Source organism: Phoca vitulina, unplaced genomic scaffold (genome assembly GCF_004348235.1).
Source record: "Phoca vitulina isolate PV1807 unplaced genomic scaffold, GSC_HSeal_1.0 scaffold80, whole genome shotgun sequence".
Taxonomy (NCBI): Eukaryota; Metazoa; Chordata; class Mammalia; order Carnivora; family Phocidae; genus Phoca; species Phoca vitulina.
In genome coordinates this window covers 4,980,829-5,003,892 of record NW_022589783.1, presented here as the reverse complement: position 1 = coordinate 5,003,892, position 23,064 = coordinate 4,980,829, and the positions used below count along the sequence as shown (strand labels likewise).

At 47.3% G+C, this 23,064-nt stretch overlaps 2 protein-coding genes and 1 long non-coding RNA gene across 4 annotated transcripts; 2 read left to right on the top strand and 1 right to left on the bottom strand.

The window, feature by feature from the left end:
- The first annotated feature begins 7,625 nt into the window (after positions 1 to 7,625).
- Positions 7,626 to 9,802, top strand: CCT8L2 (chaperonin containing TCP1 subunit 8 like 2). Its single transcript, XM_032394336.1, has one exon. The coding sequence runs from the start codon at positions 7,626 to 7,628 to the stop codon at positions 9,285 to 9,287; it is 1,662 nt and encodes a 553-aa protein (XP_032250227.1). The 3' UTR covers positions 9,288 to 9,802.
- A 3,202-nt stretch (positions 9,803 to 13,004) lies between these two features.
- Positions 13,005 to 14,699, top strand: LOC116625616 (dynein light chain 1, cytoplasmic-like). Its single transcript, XM_032394313.1, has one exon. It carries the CDS (start codon positions 14,049 to 14,051, stop codon positions 14,313 to 14,315), a length of 267 nt encoding a protein of 88 aa, XP_032250204.1. The 5' UTR covers positions 13,005 to 14,048; the 3' UTR covers positions 14,316 to 14,699.
- Positions 14,700 to 14,881: 182 nt separating this feature from the next.
- On the bottom strand, positions 14,882 to 22,380 carry LOC116625617. 2 transcript variants are annotated; one of them, XR_004298117.1, is made up of 4 exons: positions 22,140 to 22,380; positions 21,087 to 21,130; positions 19,717 to 19,817; positions 14,882 to 15,131 (listed from the first exon to the last, which is right to left on the bottom strand). It is a non-coding gene; the product is annotated as an uncharacterized LOC116625617 (long non-coding RNA). The 2 variants fall into 2 exon arrangements; XR_004298116.1 differs by lacking the exon at positions 14,882 to 15,131 and having other exon boundaries at positions 19,373 to 19,817.
- Positions 22,381 to 23,064: the final 684 nt, after the last annotated feature.

The window sequence follows — 23,064 nt, the reverse complement described above, 5'->3', positions numbered from 1 at the left end:
GGGGCGGCGGGCCCGCCGGGAGCGGCGGGCGGGCGGGGGGTCGCGGCCCCGCCGGCCGCCCCTCCCCCGCGCGGGCCGCGTCAGGCCGGGCGGCCGCGGCGAAGTTTTGACAGCTGCTCCAGTTGTTGTTGTGGGTTCCGGGCTGCGCGAGCGCCGGCCCCTCAGCGCCCGCGCCCGCCCTCCCGGGCCGGGGAGGAGGAAGTTTTGCGGGTGTGCGTGTACCACACACAGACACACACACACGACCGTGGCCGTCGCGCGAGGGCCGCGCCGGGTCTCCCCCGGGCGCCCCGCACCACAGACCTCTCAAACTCGCCGCCGTCTCGCCCACACACGGCCGCCGCGACGCCCCCGCCCCCTCCCCCACTCCTCGGCCCCACCGCCCCCCGCGCGCCGCCGCTGCCACTCACAGGGCTCGCTCCGCGCATGCGCCGCCCGCGGACGCGCCGCCGCCGCTGACCTCACCGCCCCTCCCCCGCCCCCGCTCCCTCCGCCCGCCTCCCCCCTCCCGTTCCCTCCCCTTCTCTGACGCGGCCGCCGGGGCTGCGCCGCGACTCCGGCTCCGGCTCCGGCTCCGGCTCCGGCTCCGGCTGGGGAGAGCGCCAAGCTGCGGATGCGGCGATCCGGGATCGGGGTCCAGGGAATGCGCGGCGCGCGCCGGGGGAAGAGGAGGGCCGCGGCGGCGCTCCGACTGCGCCCGGGCTGCCCGCGAGCCGGCCGCCGCGGAGCCCTCTCGGGGCCCCCCACCCCGGGCGCCGCCGCGCCGCCCCCGCGCGCCCACCCGTCCTGCGGCCGGAGGGACCGAGCCCGCGGGCGCTCCAGCAGCTCTCGCGGACGCGGAGTGCGGTGCGACTTCGCTGCGATCCGATTCCAGGGAGAGTTTTGTTATTATAACGTCATTTAAAAAATGGGCCAGGAAGGGCTTATAGAGCTGTCAGACAAAAAGAATGGTGACATTTTGAGGAACAAAACGCCGAAAGACACAACACACCAAAAAAGCCCCCAACTTGATTTTGACGGGCAGTGTGTTGGGATGCCCAGAAATTCAGGTATTTCTGAGCCACCCCACGATACGTTAAAATGGTAAAGGAAAAATGGGGCTAGAATGGGAAATGGGCACTTTCTCCGGAAGGACATTCATACATGTGGACTTCTGGACTTTTTATTCTGAGGGGGAGGTGACTCTTCCGCGCTTTCCATTCACTACTGATCAGTGTGTGTGAATTGGGGGAGAATATTAAGACCTATCAGCATCTGCAAAAGCACTAGGATAAATTCTCATGTAAGGAGCGTGCCCTCCAGGCCGGACACGCTGGGCACCTTCTGATTATGGCTCCTCTCCATTTTCACGGCACAGTGCGAGGCTCGTGCTGTATACTCTGGTTTCCCAGCTAGGTTGTTCACCTTCCATTTTTTCCAATAGCCAGAACATAAACTTTGAATTGTGTTTCCTATTTGGGCAAAGTATACACAGATTTCCAGAGTCTTTTCTGACTAAATGCAGCTCTTTGAAATGGCTGAAATGAAGGCTATAATAAGATAGTCATTTGAATTCCTACTGGGTTTAATCCCTGCTGGCTTGTTCAAGTTTACTAAATTTACAGCCACAGGAATTTTGAGATTGGGGAGAAGCTGACTTGGTAAATGCAAACTAAAAATTAAAAGTGTCTGACTATTAGAAATACAACATGTATATACCTAATGATAAATTTATAAAGCGGTATATTTAAAGTTTTTTCATTACTCTTTAACATTTTTTTTCTGCACATTACACTTTCAAACATCAGATTACTGATCCAAATGTTTATCTGAGTTCATTACTGAAATTAGAGCAGTCATTTCCAACTCTGAGTTTCACATGCACAAAATTAAATATCAGGATAATTTATTTCAGTATACTTCAGCACTTGGGAGAATTTAAGTGTCAGTATGGGCAAATTGCAAGTCACTCCTGCTGGAGAGAAGTTTTAAAAGGAAACAACTACGGACTGAGAACAGAAAAGTGGGTAGAATGGATGAAAGGGTAAAAAATAGAGGTTTGTGCAGTGATGCTTCTGGAAAGAAAAGATGATGAAGGATAGTAAGCCCAGCCTTAAATCTCCATTCCTTCAGCTACTGTGAGCAGACAAGCAGTTGGGATCTGTTTAAATAGGATAGCAGCCTTGTCGGACTAAAGTTATCATGGGCAGAGCAAATAAAATATAACTCAGGATGCAAAGGAAGGATTCAAAGAATACCTGTTTAACATAAAGGTCTTCAAAGGTTTTTCCATGTCCATGATCCAAATTTTGGAGCTCTGAGACCACAATGGCAAAAATCCAGGAGTCATGTAGCTGAGGTTACTCAAAATTATAAAATCAGAAAGGCAAGAGTGTCTGGAAGCACCAAATGCAAAAAGAAAAAAATTTTTTTTAAAAATCTACTTTTTAATAAGTACACATGTAGGCATTTTTAAAACATGGTAGATATGCACCAAAATGTTAACAGCAACCTATCTCTGAAGGGTTGGATTACAAGGGACTTTCACTTTCTATATTACATTTTTCTATAATGTTTGAATCTTTCAGAGCACATGCAGTATAATAAATATATATTAAATATTTAGAATGTGGTTTGGGGGTGAGGATTGTCATCTACACCAAAGAAAAAGCAACATCTCATAGAACTAAGCAAAATAAGAACCTCAAAGTGTCTAGCAAAAAAGTGATGATAAATAAAAATTCACAGTACAATACCCATTCTTACTAATTGGAGGCCTATAAATGTCATTGATACAGTCTTTATTTAGAGTTTGTCTGTTTTGCTTTGTTTTAGTGAATGTAAAATATAAGTCTCTCCCATAGGTTCACTAGCAATTGTCTCTTTTTTTTGTTTTGTTTTGTTTTCCTGTAAAGTCTTAAACTCCTGAGCGTTTTTTAGGAACGAAACTTTTACAGTTGTAGAGGACCACTGAAAACTTAAATTCTAGATCTTCTGATCTTTATGTTCATATTTTTACTGTTAAAGTTACACTTCAAAAAGTTGCTGTCATAGGCTATCAATTTTTGTCCTTTTTCAGTGAAAAAAGGTTTTTAAAAGAATTTCAGGGGCACGTGGCTGGCTCAATCAGTAGAGCATATAACTCTTGATCTCAGGGTTGTGAGTTTGAGCCCCATGTTGGGTGTAGAGATTGCTTAAAAAATAAAAAAATAAAATTTTAAAAGAATGTCAGTCATTTAAAATTAGTTCATATTTAGTCCACAGTGTGTTTTTAGCTTTGAAAATTCTTATTGCGTTACATGAGTTATTTCAGTAATGCATACCATGTACCTGCTGGACAGAAAAATTAAAGGAAGAAACTGAGAAGTAATTAAACAGAACATTCACCTTTGAAAAAAATTTGTGTATGAGTGTGAGGCCTAAGTAGATGGTCTGCAGCACATTTCATACAGATAGGAATCTTGCCCTCTAGGGGTCTATGTTTTAAGCCTGGAACTACTTAGCAAGATAAACACAAAAAGGGCAAGCAGGCAACTGAAAAATAAACATGGGAAAACACACAAATAGAAAGATTAAATATTTACATCCATTGTGTACAAGACCATAGTTTTAATAGAAATGCATCTGGGGATATGGGGGGAAGGGCAGAGGTGGAGAAGTCAGCAGACAATTACGTCTATTTAGAAGAGGGATATAAAAACATTCTGCCAGCCAGTGTTATAAACTAGAAACCTACCCCAGCCTCCCCAGCCCCCCCCCACCTCCCCCCACACACTCTTAGGTTCCTCTCCTTTATTGATAATACAAGATTACTATTACATTAGTTTCCCAGGGCTGCTGCAACAAACTACCACAAGCTAGGGGCTTAAAACAACAAATTTATTCTCTCACAGTTCTGGTAGCTAGAAATCCAAAATCAGGGGCACCTGGGTGGCTCAGTCGTTAAGCGTCTGCCTTCAGTTCAGGTCATAATCCCAGCGTTCTGGGATCAAGCCCCGCATCGGGCTCCCTGCTCCTCGGGAGGCCTGCTTCTCCCTCTCCCACTCCCCCTGCTTGTGTTCCTTCCCTCGCTGTGTCTCTCTCTGTCAAATAAATAAATAAAATCTTTAAAAAAAAAGAAGTCCAAAATCAAGGTGTTGGCAGGACTGGTTCCTTGTGGTAGGCTCTAAGGAAGAATTTGTTCTATGCCTCTCTGCTTCTAGTAGTTGCCCACAATCCTTGGTGACCTTGGCTGCAGATGCATCACTCCAATGGCCATCTTCCCTCTGTGCCCTCACATGATGTTCTCTGTGTATGTGTATCTTCTCTTCTTGTAAGGACACCAGTCATATTGGAATAAGAATCCACCCTACTACAGTATGACCTCATCTTAATTAATTGCATCTGCAACAATCTTATTTCCAAATAAGTCACATTCTGAGGTTTGGGGAAGGATGTGTATGTTGGGGGGACAATATTCAACCCAATCTAGCTACCAAACAGCTTATATTGGTGCCTACCCATCTTAGCAGATCAAAATTTCTATTGTTAGAAAAAGTGTATATAATGGGTTAACTGCATGCAATGTTTTCTGGGCACAAGATATTCACATTTATTTTACACCTAATCAATTTATCTGTAGGATAAATAAAATTAAAGTGAATTTAACAATGACAGTGTCCACATAGTAATAAGTAAAATTGCGATAGTAGTTCCTTGGTTAGTCTGATCTATGTAAAGTTAGGGCAAAAAATTTTGGTCCAAAATATACTGTTTGGGGCCTGTTTTCAAAATCAAAGACAATGATCAGATCCTCACTTTCCCCTGTGCTGTGAGGTGAAATGGACGAAGATACCACAACATAAAATTATGTACCTTTACAATGGAAATGGAACTCAAGAGTCCCACCCGTCACTCTTCACGTTGAAGTCTAAATGCCTTGGCATGGCCCCCTAAGCCTGCCACCCCCACAGCCAAAGTGTCCGTCCCCCCTTCCTGCCCCCCTTCCTCCTCACAGTGAGCTCCAGCCTTCAGAACTACCTTTGGTGGACTACAAACTTTATTGGGCTGTCCCAACTCCCTTCCCTTCTCACGTGGCCAATCCCTGCTTCTTTAGACCTCACTTCCATCCCTGACCACCGCTCTCCCCATAGCAGTGACTATGTGCGCCCCCCATGCTTCTACAACACCCCTGCTTTCCCCATCACAGCTCTCATGGTCTGGAACGTATTCCACCCGATGCCTTGTAGAGATGACTGCCATTGTCTGCCTTACTCATCTTTTATCTCTATGACTTAGCAGCAACTCAATAAATAGTTGTGGAATAAGTGATATAAAAGGGAAAATATATGTGAAGTGTAAGAGAAAGAGCTAAGATATCCTTTACATGAGTGTTTATCCCCCCACCCCATACACCAGGAGTGTTTATTTTTAAAAAAGAAATTGTATGGTGATTAACATAACAATAAAAAATAAATAAAATAAATAAAAAAGAAATTGTATCTTTATAAACAATGTAAACATGCATACTTTGCTACATTTTGTGTCGATTGTTACATTTCACATTTCTATAAAGAAACCCGCTAGTTATCTTTGCCCCTATGCCCAGCATTTATTATATGACACTCTTCTCAGGGTTATTGGCTTCCAGAAGCCGGGGCATGGAGGTTCACACCTGTTTCTAAAGGATTCTCCAAAATCAAAAAAAGGTCAAAATAGTTGTCCACGGTCTTCAGACAGCATAATACCTCCTTAGAAATATTTCTCCGCTTCACCATAATGTTGAGGGGGGAAATGATTACAGAAGAACTTATATAATAATTATCATACAATCCACTTATGGAAAACTGTAGAAATCCATGACAATCTACTTATGAATATATGTGCAAGGTAACAATGTTCATCAAAACGCAAACAATGATTATTTCTGAGCTGGAATTCCAAATGACACTGGCTTTCTTTGTATTTTTCTTTTTAACTTTTATAATGAATAGCTATTATTTCTACAAAAGCAATCAAGTTGTTTTTCAAAGAAAAAGTTTGTTTCTCCAAAATTATCTCTATTTTAGCCTTAATTATATTTCACTCGCACGGATTTTTTTTTTTTTTTTTTTTACTTTTCTCTCTTGCTATCATCTTGTCTGTGGAAATATTGTAACAATGCCCACCATACAAGCATGACTCCTGACTGGTATAATCAGGTTCAGAGTTCTCCCCCACCCCCGGGGACAGCTGCTATTAAACAAAGTAAAAAGGGTTTTTCCAAATGAAAATGAATGGTATTGCTTGGTCTTTCCCCTACTTTTTTTTTTTTTTTTTTAAGATTTTATTTATTTATTTGACAGAGAGAGAGAGACAGCGAGAGAGGGAACACAAGCAAGGAGAGTGTGAGAGGGAGAAGCGGGCTTCCGGTGGAGCAGGGAGCCCGATGCGGGGCTCGATTCCAGGACCCTGGGATCATGACCTGAGCGAGAGGCAGACGCTTAACGACTGAACCACCCAGGCGCCCCTCTTTCCCCTACTCTTAATAATCATAATCTTCATCTCTTCCAGCTGGTGCGCTGCCTAATGCCTGCAGAAGTTGTATTCATGGGGTGCAAATCTCTTCCCCTCCCTGGTGTCCATGTTCCTGTCCCTTTGTATTCCTCATTCCATTGAACATAGTGGGCACTCAATAAAGATTTATTAAACTAAAAAAGGAGCAATCATTACCCCAGTAGGCTGTACTTGAGGAAAGGAGGGAGTGAGAGAGCCAGGGAAGGAGGGCTACTGGAAGGAAGGAACTGAAATTCTGGGGGTTGAGGGTAAGACTGGGGGGGCCTAAATTCATTCCCTGTGGTTTTCTACCTTTCTCACCACTGGGAGGCTACTCACTTGCACTCAGCTGAAACATTTCTATTCGTTTTTTCTGTGGGCAGTCAGCATCTTTCCCTCCCTTGTCTTGACCTGCCTTTGCCAGCTCAGTGACATCGTTGTCACTGGAAGGAGGAGCATCACACACCTGCAACCCGAAAGACAGACAGACCAATAAACACCGTAAAGAACCTGATGAACAGCACCAACGGAAAAGGTGGCCAAAGAGGATAGATAACACAACCTAGCTAGTAGTACACAGTCCTTCACAAGAAAGTAAAACAAAACCCTCCTTCCCACTCAAAAACTTCAACACACATCACAGGCGCCACAGCTTGGGCAGGAATTTGAAGTGGGTGGGTGTTTTCACTTGATTTCCTCTCCACTGTCTCCAAAGTTTAAATGAAACTCTGGGGCCCAGCGCAGACGTGTGTCCCTCCTCTGCCAGATGACCGGGCCTGATTTGTGCCTGCCCGCAGGGCCTCCCAAACTCTAAGCATCCTTCTGTGACCTCATTCTCTGACCCCTGGTTCCATGTGCCGCTCTGTGACTTCATCACGGTCAGGTCTGTTTCAGCTCCCCGAGCTTCAGAGGCCCCAAGAGCCCCGTTCCTTTCAGCTCAGTCTGGGGGAGTGGTTGAGCGCGGAGCTCTCAGCAGATCATCCCTGCACCCGATCCTGGAGCGCCCACTTCTCCAGATCCCAGAGGGGAGGGGGAGCGACATTCGGCTCCCTTTCCCACCGAGCCCTTGAGAAGCGTCAAAGATCCGCTGCGAAGGCGCCCCCGCCCCGGCCCCCAGAGCGCCTCGGCCGGCGATGGCCCGCAGAGCCACCTCGGCGCCGCCGCAGCTGCCTGAGCGGCTGGCGCCCGGGCGGAGGCGGCGCCCGAGGAGCCCGGGAGCGCAAGAGAGGCACCTGCTCAGCGGCGTGCCCGCGGCGCAGACCTTGGCCAGAGTCATCCGGCCTTGCTACGGCCCCCACGGCCGCCAGAAGCTCCTGGTCACCGCCAGAGGAAGCACCGTGTTCACGGGCTACGCCGCGGCCATCCTCCGGGCCCTGGAGCTGGAGCACCCCGCCGCGCGGCTCCTGCGCGAAGCAGCCCACACGCAGGCGGAGAGCTGCGGCGACGGCGCGGCCTTCGTGGTTCTGCTGGCGGAAGCCCTGCTCCGGCAGGCCGAGCACCTGCTGCGCGCCGGCCTGCCCCGCTCGCAGCTGCGCCAGGCCTACGCCGCGGCGACCGCCGAGGCCCTGGCCCTGCTGCCCTCCCTGGCCGTCCGCTCCCTGGGGCCTCTGCAAGATCCCTTTTGGGCCCTCTATTCGGTGATGAACACCCACACCGCGTCCCAGATGGACAACTTGACCAAGCTGGTGGCCCACGCGTGCTGGGCCACCAAGGAGCTGGACGGCAGCTTCCGCCGCGAGCGCGTGGGGGTGTGCACCCTGCGAGGGGGGAGGCTGGAGGACTCGTGCCTGCTCCCGGGGCTGGCCCTGTGTGCGAAGCCCTGCGGGCAGGTGATCACGGTGCTGAGCGGCGCCAGGGTGGCTCTCTTTGTCTGCGCCTTTGGTCCTGCCAGCCCAAATGCTCCGGCAACGGCCCGTCTCTCTAGTCCTGATGACCTAACTAAATTCAGGAAAGGAAATGAACAGTTGATAGAAAAGCAAGTAGCCCAACTGGTAGCTGCAGGTATTAATGTGGCGGTGGTATGGGGGGACATCGATGAGAATACACTGACACAGGCTGATAAGTACGGCATCATGGTGGTTCAAGCTAGGTCCCAGAGGGACATGGTCCACTTGAGTGAGGTATTGGGCACACCTTTGATGCCATATCTGCTTCCTCCCCTGACGCCAGGACAGTGCCAGAGGGTATACCTGCAGGAGCTGGGGGAAGGTTTGACTGTAGTATTTGAATGGGAATGTTCAGGCACCCCTGCCCTCACCTTGGTCCTCAGGGGGGCCACCGCCGAGGGGCTAAAGGGTGCAGAGCAGGCTGTCTACCATGGCATTGATGCCTATTTCCAGTTGTGTCAGGATCCCAGACTGCTCCCCGGAGCGGGGGCCACAGAGATGGCTCTGGCAAAAATACTCTCAGAAAAAGGAAGCAAATTGGAAGGGCCCAATGGCCCAGCCTTCCTAGCATTTGCACAGGCCCTTCAGTCTCTTCCCGAAACCCTTGCAGAGAATGCAGGCTTGGTGGTCTCAGAGGTCATGGCAGAGATGAGCGGTGCACACCAAGCTGGGAACTTCCTGGTAGGCGTGGGGGCTGAGGGGATAATAAACGTGGCCGAGGAAGAGGTGTGGGACACCCTAGCAGCCAAAGTCCAAGGACTTCAAGTGGTAGCTGATGTGGTTCTCCAGCTCGTGAGTGTAGATGAAATCATAGTGGCCAAGAAAAGTCCCATGAGTCAACAGGACCTGAATCCTCTTCCTAAGAAGGCAAGGGAACACCCATCTCCTGTGAAGAAATCAACTCCTTGAACATCCTCAATAAAATGGGGATTGCCAAGGAAGGCAAAATCCCCCCCCCAAAAAACAATGTTTGCCGGGTTTATTCCCTCCATGTTTGGTACTGTCCAGAGTCAGTTTCTTTAGATAAGAATAGCAGAAAGGACTACAAGATAAAAGTCCTTTTCACTGATTTATCTCGTTTCAGATTCTTGACTTTTTTCATTTCCTGTTTCTCTCCATCATATTCTGTTCCTTTCCTCCAATAAGAACAGGATTCAATTCTATTAAAGATTTTTAAATTGAGTACCTGGGCTTTGGGGATGAAAAAAAAAAGTACAGGAATCTCTTTCCAACTGCTTGAGTTATCCCCACACGATATCCTAATAAATGTGAATTTCTGTCTAGATGTCACGTTAGCAATCTGAGAACGTCAGTTCCAGCTCACAGGAGCGGCTGCACATTCCTGTTGTGATTATTTGGGAAAAGAAGGGAATGTTACTTTAAGGCAGAGAAGGAGGAGAAAAGGAGGAGGAGAAAGAGGCGAAGGGAAAATGAACCGGCAGGCAGAAATAAAATAAAATAAATTCTTGGCATGGATAACGAAATAACACACACCTTAGAAGTGCACTAAGGTTGTTGTGTAGGGGAGGAGAACTGGGGAGCACCTGGCACCAGGGTATCCCCGGTAGGGCTACGATTAGGGGTGGATGCCCCTGGGCACTGAAGAGGGAGTTAGAGCAGAGCTGGGAGCAAAGCAGCACATTATTACCCAAAGCCTTTTCCACTTTAACCATCCAAGTTATTCTGCCTCTGGGAAAAGAGCAGAACCTAGGGACAGCATCTAGGCGATGGGAAGCTGCAATCTCTTACAATCATTAAAAAAAAAAAAAGAAAAAATGCTTTAAGTATCTGGCAAGAGAACCAGACTCGAGAAACAAATGTCTTACAGTGGGCATATTAGCTTCAACAAAGCAAAACAAATGTACAAAGATTCCTTTAAAACTTGGAAGAAGTGAAATCCTGAAAAGCTGTTAGTGAACAAAAGATGGGAAATGGAAATGTATAGAGCCATACTCATTATTTCTCATTTAAGATATATAAAACATCCTTGATGTGTCTTTCCTTGTTTTGTCTCCGTTGTTATATTTTAGTGAATATAACTGCTTTCATACTCCCCCCTGCCCTCAAGTTCTGTATCGTTCTCATAGTCTCAAATTCCATAACGGTGATGATGATAGAAATAGCTAATATTTTAAAGCAGTTCAAACACACTTTATATACATTTTATATAGTCATCAAAACAAACTTATAAGAAAGGAGCTTGGTTAACTCTCAATTGCAGGAGCTTCAAAAAAAAGTAATTGACCAAAGTCACATAGTAAATAGAAGAGGAAAATCCATTCTCTTATTTGTTGTTTTATCACCGCAATCTTACATTCCTCAACTGTGATGTTTTCAGAGATACAACCCCTATGATTACAAAGAAAGTATGTCTCAAAGGCCTTTTGAAAATTTACAATGTGTTTTTTAAATCAGACAAAAAGCCTTGTTTATTTTATATATATGTATATATAAAAGACAGCTCTTGCTCACAGAGAACATTTTAGTTATATATCCAAGACATATGTAATCCAAAGAATGTAAGATCATGTATTTTAAAAGTCCTAAGTTTGATATATGGGGCATTTTTTGATAATCTATTTAGGGAGAAATCATATGGCAGCATTAACATCTCCTTTGCCCCTGGACAGACAGACAGACATACACACACACACATACACCATTTGTATACATGTAAATACAAGTTAAAATGATCAAGGATAGTCTTACAAGGGACAAAGAAAGGGATAGCAGACACAAATTCAACTGGCATATGCTGAGAACTCTGAAGGTAAAAACACCTGACCCAGACCTAAAGCTTGAGGAGACAGAATTCAGGCATCTTATGGGATGTGCCGGGGAGGGTCTGGAGCTCGCACTGCTCAGGCTCCTGAACCGCCTTGGTTCCCATCTATCCCAAGACTGGTGGGTCAGCTCTTCAATTCTGTGAACTGCCAAATATCCTTCAGATCAGTCTCCTTGAGTGAGCCAGACTTGCTCTCCCCTTCTTGTACCTGAAAAAGCATTAGCAGCTCTAGAAGGGAAGGAAACATCATAGGACAGTGAAGGTGACCACGGGGGCAGCTGGTAGACCAGGCTTAGGGAAGAGGAGCAGAATGGGGAGTTCGCTGTTAGCTCAAAGTGCTTCGGTTGAGGACACCTCCTTCTCTCCAGCCCACCTCCTGAGCTCTTGCTGCCCAAAGTGTGATCCCTGAACCAGGAACAGATCACCAATGTGGAAGCTCAGCCCTAACCCCCACTCCCCAGACCTACTATGTTAGAATCTGCACTTTAACATGAGCCCCAAGGGATGGGGTGCATATTAAAGTTTGGGAAGCACTGATTTAAGCAATGACCCGGATTAGCTCTAGCTTGATTATGCTTAGAGTATCTTCTTAATATCTTTATGTTCTGTTTAAGGGTTAAAATATATGACTCGACAAGTTTCTTTTCTCCTGCTGACTTTGGAGAAGTTCACCAGCATTTGACCTCAGTTTTACTGGATCCAATCCTGCTTCCAAGGTTACAAGATCAAGGGTCTCAGGTTTTCCAAAGGCCCACAAAGTTGGCTACATATTTCTCTTCCAAGATGGGCTTCTCTTCAACTCCAGCAGCAGCTGAATTTCAGAAACGACACGTCCTGTCGCACATTCCTTATGGAACTTGCTCCTGGTGTACTTGTCTGTTCTTCCATCCCCAATCCCTTCCAGTTTAGCAACATTGTTTTATGGGACTCTGGGTTGACCCAGCAGACAGACAGCAAAGAAACAAGACCCAGAGAAAATAGGAAAGGAAAACGAGAACTCTGAGCCTGGGGAATGAGAGACATGAGTGCCTAGGTTGGGGCAGTGGAGGCTAGGGGGCTGAGTCATGAGAAATGTTCCCTCCATTTGGGCACTAGAGAGCACAGACCCAAGATTGGAACCTACAAAAATACTGGAGTCCTAAAGGGAAAAAAAAAAAAAAGAGGCCATTGATCCCAAACTGAGAAAAGAAGATCAAAACAACAGGAAAGTGTTGCTAGCAGTTTGTTTCACTCCTTTGTCTGTATTAACCTCTTCCCAAGAGTCCCTTCTGAAGACAGCCCTTATGACAGGAGCTCTACCTTCTTGGCCTACAAGTCTGAGGTCGCTTAAGTGCAGAAGCCAAGAGAGAGAGAAAGGTAAGATTAAAGAGAAAAAACCCCAAAACACCAAAACTGGGACATCTGAATGGGAAGAAAAGAGAATATGAAAGCTCAGGGACCCGACAATTTCATTTGTAAATAAGCAAAACTAGGGTTTTTTTGTGTTTTTTTTAAGATTTATTTATTTATTTGAGAGAGAGCACATGCACGGGTGGGAGGGGCAGAGAGAGAGGGAGAGAGAATCCCAAGGAGATTCCATGCTGAGTGCGGAGCCTGACATGGGGCTCCATCCCAGTACCTCGAGATCATGATCCGAGCCAAACCCAAAGCTGGTTGCTTAACCAACCGCACCACCGAGGCGCCCCCTAAGCAAAACTAGTTTTAAGATTTGCTTGGACCCTATCAGCTGGACTGATGTAAATTGCACATGTTCACACCCCCAGACCACTTCCATTTCTGCTTGAGCCTTTCTGGAACAGGGACCAACGGTTGATGACCCTTCACCATGAATGTGAGGGTTGTGAGTGACACTGTTAAGAATTAACTGATGGGCTACTTCCTGCTGTGATATACGGAAAAATCCCCCTCATACTCAGTTACCTGATTAAGATAACTATGCCAGGGAAAATTGTCCTTGTAGTGCTAAAATGTTGAAACCTGCAGTAGGCACGGATCTCAGAATGTCTGATTCCAAAAATAGCTCACTTTTCTCCCACAACATCAACCCCCCCCCCTTCATATACTATAGATCCCCTTCCTAACTGGGGAGGGAGAGGAAGAGGCTGGGTGGGAATGAGGGAAATGTTGGCAAGTTGTCTAAGGGTCTCACCTCCCAATGGGTTCTAAGGACTGAAAAACGAGGGACAGGACAATAGAATCTCCAGGACAGTTTGGGGGTCTGAGAACAGAGGAGAGTCTCTGCTTCCAACCAGGAACTCTGGAGCCCCAGAGGAGTTCCGTGTGCCAATGGGATAGAGCAAAAATGCCTGTAGGCGGGGCAGGAAGAAAGTGCAAGAGAATCTGAGAGCAGTCAGGTTTCCCTGTGTCCCAAGAAGGAGGAGATGAAGAACTGACATGGTTGAGGTCTGGATTGACCGAGGAGAAATGTGAAGGGACTAAATTTACCTGGAATTAACTAGATTAATTATTCTACCATTAGGTAGAAAACAAGCTGGAAAAGAAGTATTAAAATCATTTAATTACAGAAAGACATGCTTCCTATACATTGAGTTCAGGGCTTGAAAATTCAAACTCTCTACAAATGTAAAGACTGAGTAAGGAATTCAGACACTGTCCTGCATGCATTACCAAGGGAACTGGATGTTGGTTATTGCAGAGCTAAGTAAGAGAGACTAGATGCTGGTTAGCAAAACAATGCGAATCTTTCTGTAATGCGGCACATATTCAAGATGCGGTTTTATTCATTTTACAAGTTTTTTTAAAAATGGCTCTCTACAGATGCACCCCGGCCTCAGTAGTGAGGGCGGCTCCCGCCGGGTCTGAGTGCCGCCAGCCCCTCCCCCAGGAGACCGCTGCACTTGGCCGCCCCCGGCTCCTCGGTAACCATGTGCCACCGAAAGGCCGTGATCAAAAACGCTGATATGTCGGAGACGCGACAGGACTCGGTGGCGTATGCGACTCAGGCATTGGAGAAATGTAACGTAGAGAAGGACATTGCAGCCCAAATTAAAAAGGAGTTTGATAAGAAGTACAACCCCACCTGGCACTGCATCGTGGGGAGGCACTTCGGTAGTTCCGTGACACATGAAACCAAACACTTCATCTACTTCTGCCTGGGCCAAGTGGCCATTCTTCTGTTCAAATCTGGTTAAAAGCATGGACTATGTCACACACCTAGTGATCATCCAAAACCAAGGACTGCAGCCTAAATTCCAAATACCAGAGACTGAATTCTTCAGCCTCCTTAGGGGAACACCTCGATCTTTGAACCTTTATTGTGTTGTTTTGTACAGGGCAGTCTCTGTACAAATTTGTTGTGGTTATAAAACAACTGGTAAAACAGCTTACATTTGTATTTATTTTCCATTCCATACCTCTACCCCGTGTTTTTTCTCCTCAAAATCCATTCCTTTCAAAATAAATCTGTTGGAGAAAAAAAAATGGCTCTTGACAAGTTTTCTTTTAACTCACTGAAGGCATCAGAAATGAAAAGTGGATCCCAGTGAGTTTAGGGAAGATAGCCTTTCTAAACTTTACTGAACTCACAATGAAAAACATTTTCAGGGGCGCCTGGGTGGCTCAGTCGATTAAGCGGCTGCCTTTCGCTCAGGTCATGATCCCAGGGTCCTGGGATCGAGTCCCCCATTGGGCTCCCGGCTCAGCGGGGACTCTGCTTCTCCCTCTCCCTCTCCCTCTGCCACTCCCCGTTTGTGCGCTTTCTCTCTCAGACAAATAAATAAAATCTTAAAAAAAAAAAAGATGTTTTCATATCCAGACTGTCATTAATCTTTTTAAACATCTTAATACCTGTGTATTCTGACTCCTATGTCCAGACTTCAGAACCCCATCTTTGCAGAGGCCCCTACTCTGGGTGCTTACCGGAGCTTACTCTCTTGGGAGGCAACCAAGCTCTGGACAAGTTTTCCCCTCCAGAAAAGATGAGATCTGTCAGCCAATCTCAGTCTTTCCTGCATAGATACAAAATATTACATGGTTCACATTTCATTACTACATTTTTAAAAAGATTTTATTATTTATTTATTTGAGAGAGAGAGTGAGCAAATGAACAGGGGTGAGGGGGAGAGGGAGAGAATTACCAGTCGATTCCACAATGAACACAGAGCCCTACGCAGGACTCGATCTCACAACCATGAGATCATGACCTGAGCTGAAACCAAGAGTCTAGCGTTCAACTGACTGAATCACCCAGGCACTCCCATTCCTGCATTTGTTTTGATAAAAAACCTGTTTCAATTTTATTAATGTGATTTGTTTACAAAAAGTATAATAATCTATTGCAATATTGTTTCATGAGAAAAATAGTTTCCAAAGTTGCTTGTGATGTTTTTTTACATTAGATTTTGAGAAGAATCTGCACATGCCTTAATTCCTGAAACTAAATAGAAAACATTTCAAAATATAATCAGATGTTATTGGAATTTAATTTTTTAAAAGATTTTATTTATTTGTCAGAGAGAGACAGATATCACAAGCAGGGGGCGCAGCAGGCAGAGGGAGAAGCAGGTTCTCCACTGAGCAAGGAGCCCAATGGGGAACTCGATCCCCCAGGACCCTGGGATCATGACCTGAGCCAAAGGCAGATGCTTAACTGACTGAGCCACCCAGGCGTCCCTGGAATTTAAATTTTTTTTTTAAATGGAGATGTATTTGACATACAACATTGTATTCATTTTAGGTATACAACATAATATTACAAATCTATATCTACCTATGTATGATAGAAATGTTTACCCTAATAAGTTAACATCCATCACCTCACAGTTACAATTTTTTTTCTTAGGACTTATGACTAGAACTAGATCTACTCCCTTAGCAATTTTTTTTTTTTAAGGGAGAGAGTGTGGAGGGGAGGGGTAGGAGAATCTTAAGCAGGCTCCAGACCCAGCAAGGAGCCCAACACAGGGCTCAATCTCACCACCCTGAGATCATGACCTGAGCCAAAATCGAGTTGGACGCTTAACTGACTGAGCCACCCAGGCACTCCTCCCTTAGCAACTTTCAAAAACATAGTACAGTATTACTAACTGTAGTCACCATACTGTACACGACATCCCCAGGAGTTATTTACAAATGGAAGTTTGTACCTTTTAACCAACTTCACCCATTTCACCCACCCCTTTATCCCCTGCCATCCTCTGACAACCACCAATCTGTTCTATGTATGAGTTTTTGTTTTGTTTTGTTTTTAAGATTCCACAAGTGAGATCATACAGTATTTGTCTATCTGACTTCACTTAGCGTAATGTTCTCAAGGTATATCAATGTTGCTGCAAAGGTAGAATTTCCTTTTTTTTTGACTGAATAATATCCCATTCTATATGTTTATATTCATAACTATATATATTATTACATTTTCTTTATCCACTCATCCATCAATGGCCTTAAGTTGTTTTCGTATCTTGGCTATTATAAACAATGCTGCAGTGAACATGGGGGTATAGATAGCTTTTTGAGATAGTGATTTCATTTTCTTTGCATAAATACCCAGAAGTTGAATTGCTGGATCAGATGGTAGTTCTATTTTTAATTTTTTTAAAAAAGATTTTATTTATTTATTTGACAGAGAGAGAAACCATGAGAGAAGAAACACAAGCAGGGGGAGTGGGAGAGGGAGAAGCAGGCTTCCCGCCGAGCAGGGAGCCTGATGTGGGGCTTGATCCCAGGACCCTGGGATCATGACCTGAGCCGAAGGCAGACGCTTAACAACTGAGCCACCCAGGCGCCCCTATTTTAAATTTTTTGAGGAACCTCCACAGTGTTTCCTATTGTGGCTGCGCCAATGTGCATTCTCACCAGCAGTGCACAAGGGTTCTCTTTTTCTCCTCCACATCCTCGCCAACACTTGTAATTGTCTTTTTTTTTTTATTTGAGAGAGAGAATGAGAGAGAGAGAGAGAGAGCACAAGAGGGGGGAGCGGGAGAGGGAGAAGCAGACTCCCCGCTGAGCAGGGAGCCCGATGCGGGACTCGATCCCGGGACTCCAGGATCATGACCTGAGCCGAGGGCAGTCGCTTAACCAACTGAGCCACCCAGGCGCCCTGTAATTGTCTTTTTGATCACAGTCATTCTGACAGGTGAGGTGATAACTCACTGCGGTTTTGATTTGCATTTCCCCGACGATGAGTGATGTTGAGCATCTTTTTATGTGTCTGTTGGCCATTTGTATGTCTTCTTCAGAGAAATGTCTATTCAGACTTATTTTTTATTCTGATTTTCTGGGGGGCTATTGAGTTGTAGGAGTTCTTTATTGAAATTTAAGGTCTTGGGGTGCCTCGGTGGCTCAGTCGGTTGGGTGTCTGCCTTCAGCTCAAACCATGATCCCACAGTTCTGGGATCCAGCCCTACATCAGGCTCCCTGCTCAGTGGGGAGTCTGCTTCTCCCTCTGCCTCTGCCCCTCCCTGCACTGGTGCTCTTTCTCTCTGTCAAATAAATAAGTAAAATCTTTAAAAAAAAAAAAAAAGAAATTTAAAGCCTTAATTCAGATGTCCCACATCACAACATAAAGGTACCATCCATAGAGATTGGTATGCTAAAGCTACTGTCACAAGCTAAGCTTTCTGAGTTTTGCATACATTTTACTTTGTCCTATGATATGATACGGACTATGTAGATTTTTTTTTTTTTTTTAAGAGAGAGCGAGTGAGCAGGAGGGAGAGGGAGAGAATCTGAAGCAGACTCCACACTGAGGGCAGAGTCCTACACAGAGCTTGATCCCAAGACCCGAAATCCTGACCTGAGCTGAAACCCAGCAACCCACACTTAACCAACTGAACCACCCAGGCGCCCCAGCATGGTGTAGTAGGGAATGAGAACGTCATTAATGATATAGAAATATTAATGTAAAAAATATTTAGTCAGAGAAAATATTCCTATTTCCCTTTTCATTACAGTTTACTTCATTTTCTATTATATTACAAATTCATTAGGTATAATTGCTTTCCTCCCCCCTTATTTTCTGTTTTTTCTCCACTGGTTCATTTCATCTACTTCTCACCCATTTCTTTATTTCTTTATTTCTATGCCTGTGGTTTCTACTTTTTTCATCAACTTCTATTGGTCTCATTACAGTAATTAATCCTCTTTGCCTTTTATTCTACAATTGCTGTTTTTTGTTTTTTTTTTTTAAATGAGGATATCAGGGCAGTTTTACTGATAACAGGCTACAAGACCGGGAGCTTGGGTGAGCGGGCGGGATGAGGCCCCACCCAGGCCTCCCGCTTCTCCGGCAGCTTCTTGCACAAGCCTTTACTCATCTCCTTAAACGCTTCGGAGGTGACTGTGGACAGGGTCAGCTCCTCATGTCCCGCGGACAGGCCACAGAAGCGGGAGTCTCCGGGCGAGGGTGCCTGTGTGCGTGAGAGTCGGCTTACAGGCCTAAGGCCCGGTGACCCAGGCGTCCTCTCCCTCTGGAAGGGCCCCGAGCTACCAGCCGCCGCAGTCAATCCCACCTGATGGTCTCGCACCTGGCTGGATCAGTCAGCGGAGCATGTGGCTCTTGATCTTGGGATTTTAAGTTCAAGCCCCCACACTGGGTAGAGAGATTACTTAAACATAAAATCGAGAAAAACATAACTACCCAGTAACAAGATTTCAATTTGGTCAACAGGCAAGGACTCTCAATCAGGCAAACTTGGCTAATATGGGACTGTAAAAATACCCCTTAGATCTCCTGCTGCAGGGAGGGCAACTGGCGAAGCCCCTCAGCTGCTGGTCTCTGAACCCAGCACCTCAATCCTGGGAAGGGAGCATGGGCTCCAGCACTCTGGTCAGCCTGGCCAAAGCCATCTCTGAGCTACAGTGCAGTCAGGGACCTTCCTACCCACTCTCCCTCCTCTGCCTCCCCTACCCAGGGCTCAGATCTCCCTGCCTTCTCCAAACCTCTCTCCTTTCTTCCCTCATAGATATTTCTTCCTATAAATCTCTTGCATGACAATCCTGTCTTGGCGTCTACTTTGCAGAGGAACTGAAGTAACACAGGATGGTAAGACATAAATACAAGATGACTCTGCGACAGATTGCCTCTTCCTTGCATTAGACTCGCCCTTCCAAGTGAGTGACTCTCCTCTTCTCAAAAGTCACTCAAGGCTAGAGAACTTCAATTTATAACCAGCTACCACACCCTACCTCCACCTAAGAGCCGCTCCCCACACCACTCCCTAATTGGCATAGCTCAGGTCCCACCTGGACTGCAGCCTCACACCTTCCCAACTACCAAACAAGTGTGTGTGCGTGCAGGTATGAGCATGCACAACACCCCCCCCAACACACACACACTTTCCTCTTTCCCGTGTGTTATTATTCACTTCCAGGAGTCAACGAAGCTTATCCTGAAGACCTTTCTCCTTTTACTAAGGCTTTACTACTAAATGAATAATAATTAAAACAGCCTTGCATAAGAATAGCATTTGTTACCTTCTCAAACCTTTCTTAGTAAACATTATCTCATTTGAGCCGCGTGGTAACTGTGACTATAGATAGGACTAGTATCATCAGCCCCACTTCACAGAGGAAGAAACTGAGACACAGACTGACCTCTGTGGGCGTCAATTTCCAAGTCTGTCCAATGAAGACTTGAATCCTATGACCTCTGAGTCCTCGTCTCCTTTGAAAATGGTATTATTTTCATAATTTGTCTGAAATTGCAAAGCTGGTGGTTAGTGGTAGACTAGAGATACGAGATGAATGCCTGTTGGTGCCAGGCTGATTCTCCCACACCAGTTTTCTCTGCGGACAAGACGGGCTAACATTGATGAGCTGTCCCCATCTGCCATGCCCTGTGCTAATGACTTACAGGGGCACTGATGAATACCTGCGCATCATCCATCCTCCTCCTACCCATCTAAAAGTAGATTTCAGTTCCACACACACTTATCGGGAGCTGACACCACCCCTGCTCTAAGAATATGCTCCTGTTCGTTTAACCTGATCAACATTTTCTGTTCTCCAGGGGACAGTCACTGGTCTAGGGCTGGGCCCAGGCCCAAAAGGTCCAACCAGGGTGAACTGGAAGATTCTGGCCTGGATGCAGGAACGGAGGTGTACTCTCCCCTACCGGATATAAATCAGGAAGCACTGTCTTTATTGCTTCTGGCAGCCTTTCTACGGCCCCAAGGGGAAGCCACAGGATTCTTGCTTGGGCCAGTAGTTTTTAGCAGCTAAAATCTGAGATGTCTATATCCCCAAAACTGAACAATCAACACAAAGACAGATGAGGTCTTTGAGACCCAGAGAGTTACTAGACGTAGCCAGGCTTGCACTGCATGTTTGGGGAGGTGAGGATTACATTTCAGCTCTCCACCAATGGACCCAGGGTTCTCCTGGCCTGAGGAAGTACAGAAGGCACCCCAGTGCAGAGATTCTTGAGAAAAATCAGAGCTGTAGCTGCTGAACAGACCAAAGAAGTACGTTTGAAGGGGGAGGAAGGAGAAACTAGAAGGGGCTTCCTTCTATTCTGCTTTCCTGCCTAAGACAGAAAGATGACAGGGCCCCAGCTGAGCTCAATGGTAACACTGAACCAGAAATCTTTCCCTTCCCCCACCTCAACCTTCTGTGAAGCAAAGAGCCTCTGGGACTGCCCCAAAGGAAGAAGGCGTTGCCTGCCAAGTATCTGCCTACCTGGGGTCAGGGTGAGGGCAAGGCAGTGAGGACATACTATGAACAGCTAGAAAAGAGATGGGCAAAAGGCCCTGTTTCTCACTCACCTTGTCAAAGAATAGCCAGAAATAAAGCACACACAAATTAAAGAAACACAAAACATTTACAAACAGAATACCTATTTTTCCAACTCTTGCTTACAAGGGTTGTGTACACAATTTTGGTGGAATCAGACATGGACAGTTTGGTTAGTCCATTTGATCACAGACAACAGCATTCATTTATTCATCAAGGATTTAAGTACCTACCTTATGTCCTAGAGATGTGCTCACATCCTAATGGTGGAGGGCAGCTGAAGGGGAACAGACCATAACAAGTAAATAAACAAGATGATTTCAAACCCTGCTCATGCTCTGCAGGAAATAACAGGGTGATTTTGTCAGGTGGGAGGGGCCATACTTGAGCTACGCTGTCAGAAATGTCTCCCTAGAGTGACACATGAGCTAAGCCATGTGAGTCTGAAGAAAAGCTAATCTAGCCAAGTCAGGAGACAACAGCAAGTGCAAAGGCCCTGTGGCAAAAAGTGCTTGGCAGAAAGGTGGGCAGTGTGCCTGGAGTGTAGTGAGCTCAAGCTGGAGAGGCAGCCAGGACCCCATAGGGCAGGGCCTTGGAGGACGAGGCCGGTGGGGGCTTTGTGCGGTGCCAGTGCAGCTGGAAATACCAGTCTGCCATTCTTCTGTGTATATTAATGAGCCGTGATGGACTCTCCCGATGGACCTCTGGTGTCTGACCTGGGCTGAAGTTTGAGATCTCCCACTTCAATGGCCTTGGGAAAGCTACTTGAGTTTCGTCATTTAAATAATCAAGGGTTTGAAGCCAAAAGACTCGTGTAGGGATTACTTCCAAATCTCAGCATTATCAATTTATCCTTAGAGTCAAAAGCGGACACTTACAAAACTAGCCCAAATTTTAGAAGAAACACAAAATTTAAATTGTTAGCAGAATACTGCATGAACAATCGATGTGAGTACCCCCTGGGGAGAAACGTATTATACTGTCGGGATAATCAACGCTGTCATTGCAGTCTCACTCGGGCCCTTGTAAGAACTCAATCTCCATCCTGGGTCTGGGTGGATCTGGGAATTCCGGCTCATTTTCCGTTTCAAAGACTCAAAGCAATACCACCTTAATACTGACATTCATCGCGTCGGCGCCAGCCCTCCGCCCCGCCGCACCGGACGGTCCCCCCGGGCCGGGTTCGCGGGCGGGGGAGGGGCTGGGAGGGAGCGGGCGTAATTGAGGAGTGGGGCGGGGAAAGGGACCCGCGCTGAAGACCTGACAGATGGACACCGGGAGGAAACCTGGGGAAGACGTTGTCCGCCTCCTATTCGGGGAGAAAGGTGCAGCGAAGTGACGCCAAGAGGTGGAAAGGGGCAGGAGGCGAGCGAGCGGGCAGCGCAGGGCGCGGAGCCCCAGGAGTAGGCGGAGCAGCGGAGCGGGCGCGCCGCGGGGCTCCGCTCCCGGGGCGGCGGAGGGGAGGTAGGGAATGCTGGGAGTGGAGAAGAGGCGAGGGACCCGAGCAGGACTCGGGAGGACGACGGAGGCCGGCCACGGAGGACCGTGGATGGACGTCGCGCGCAGAGGCCAGCGGGGGCTGGCTCAGGAGGGGCCGCTGGGAGGGGGTGGGGCGCCGGGCGGGAGGCCAATGGGAGGGCGAGCCGGGACGGGGCGGGGCGCCGGGCGGCTCGAGGCCAACATTGGGGGGGCGAGTAGAGGAGGGGGCGGGGCGCCAGTAGGCTTGAGGCCAATGGGGGGGTAGACAGAGGTGTGGGCGGGGCGCCGGTCGGTTTACGGCCAATGGGGTTGAAGTAGAGTAGGGGGCGGGGCGTAGGGCGGCTCGAGCCCAATGGAAACACGAGCTCGGGCAGGGGCGGTGTGCCAGGCAGCGAAAGGGCCAATGAGAGGCTGAGCCGGGGAAGCGGTGGCCGTGCGGACCGACGCCTGGGGAGAGGGACCCGGAAGGCGGTGGGGGCGGGGAGCCGGGCTGACAACCTGTCAAATCCACTTTGGGGCGAACTAGGTCACGCGCCTCCCCGAGCCAGGGCGCCCCCGCCCTGCGAGGCCCGGCGGGTGGCCCGCGGGCCCGGCCCGGCTGCTTCCTCTTCCTGCTGGCGATGGGGGCGGGGCGGGCGCCGGGACACCTGCCTCCCCGGCCCTGCGGCGGCCGCTCGTTCTCCCACTGCTCCCAGTCGCTCCTCTGCCCGGGCTCTGCTTGAGACAGCCGGG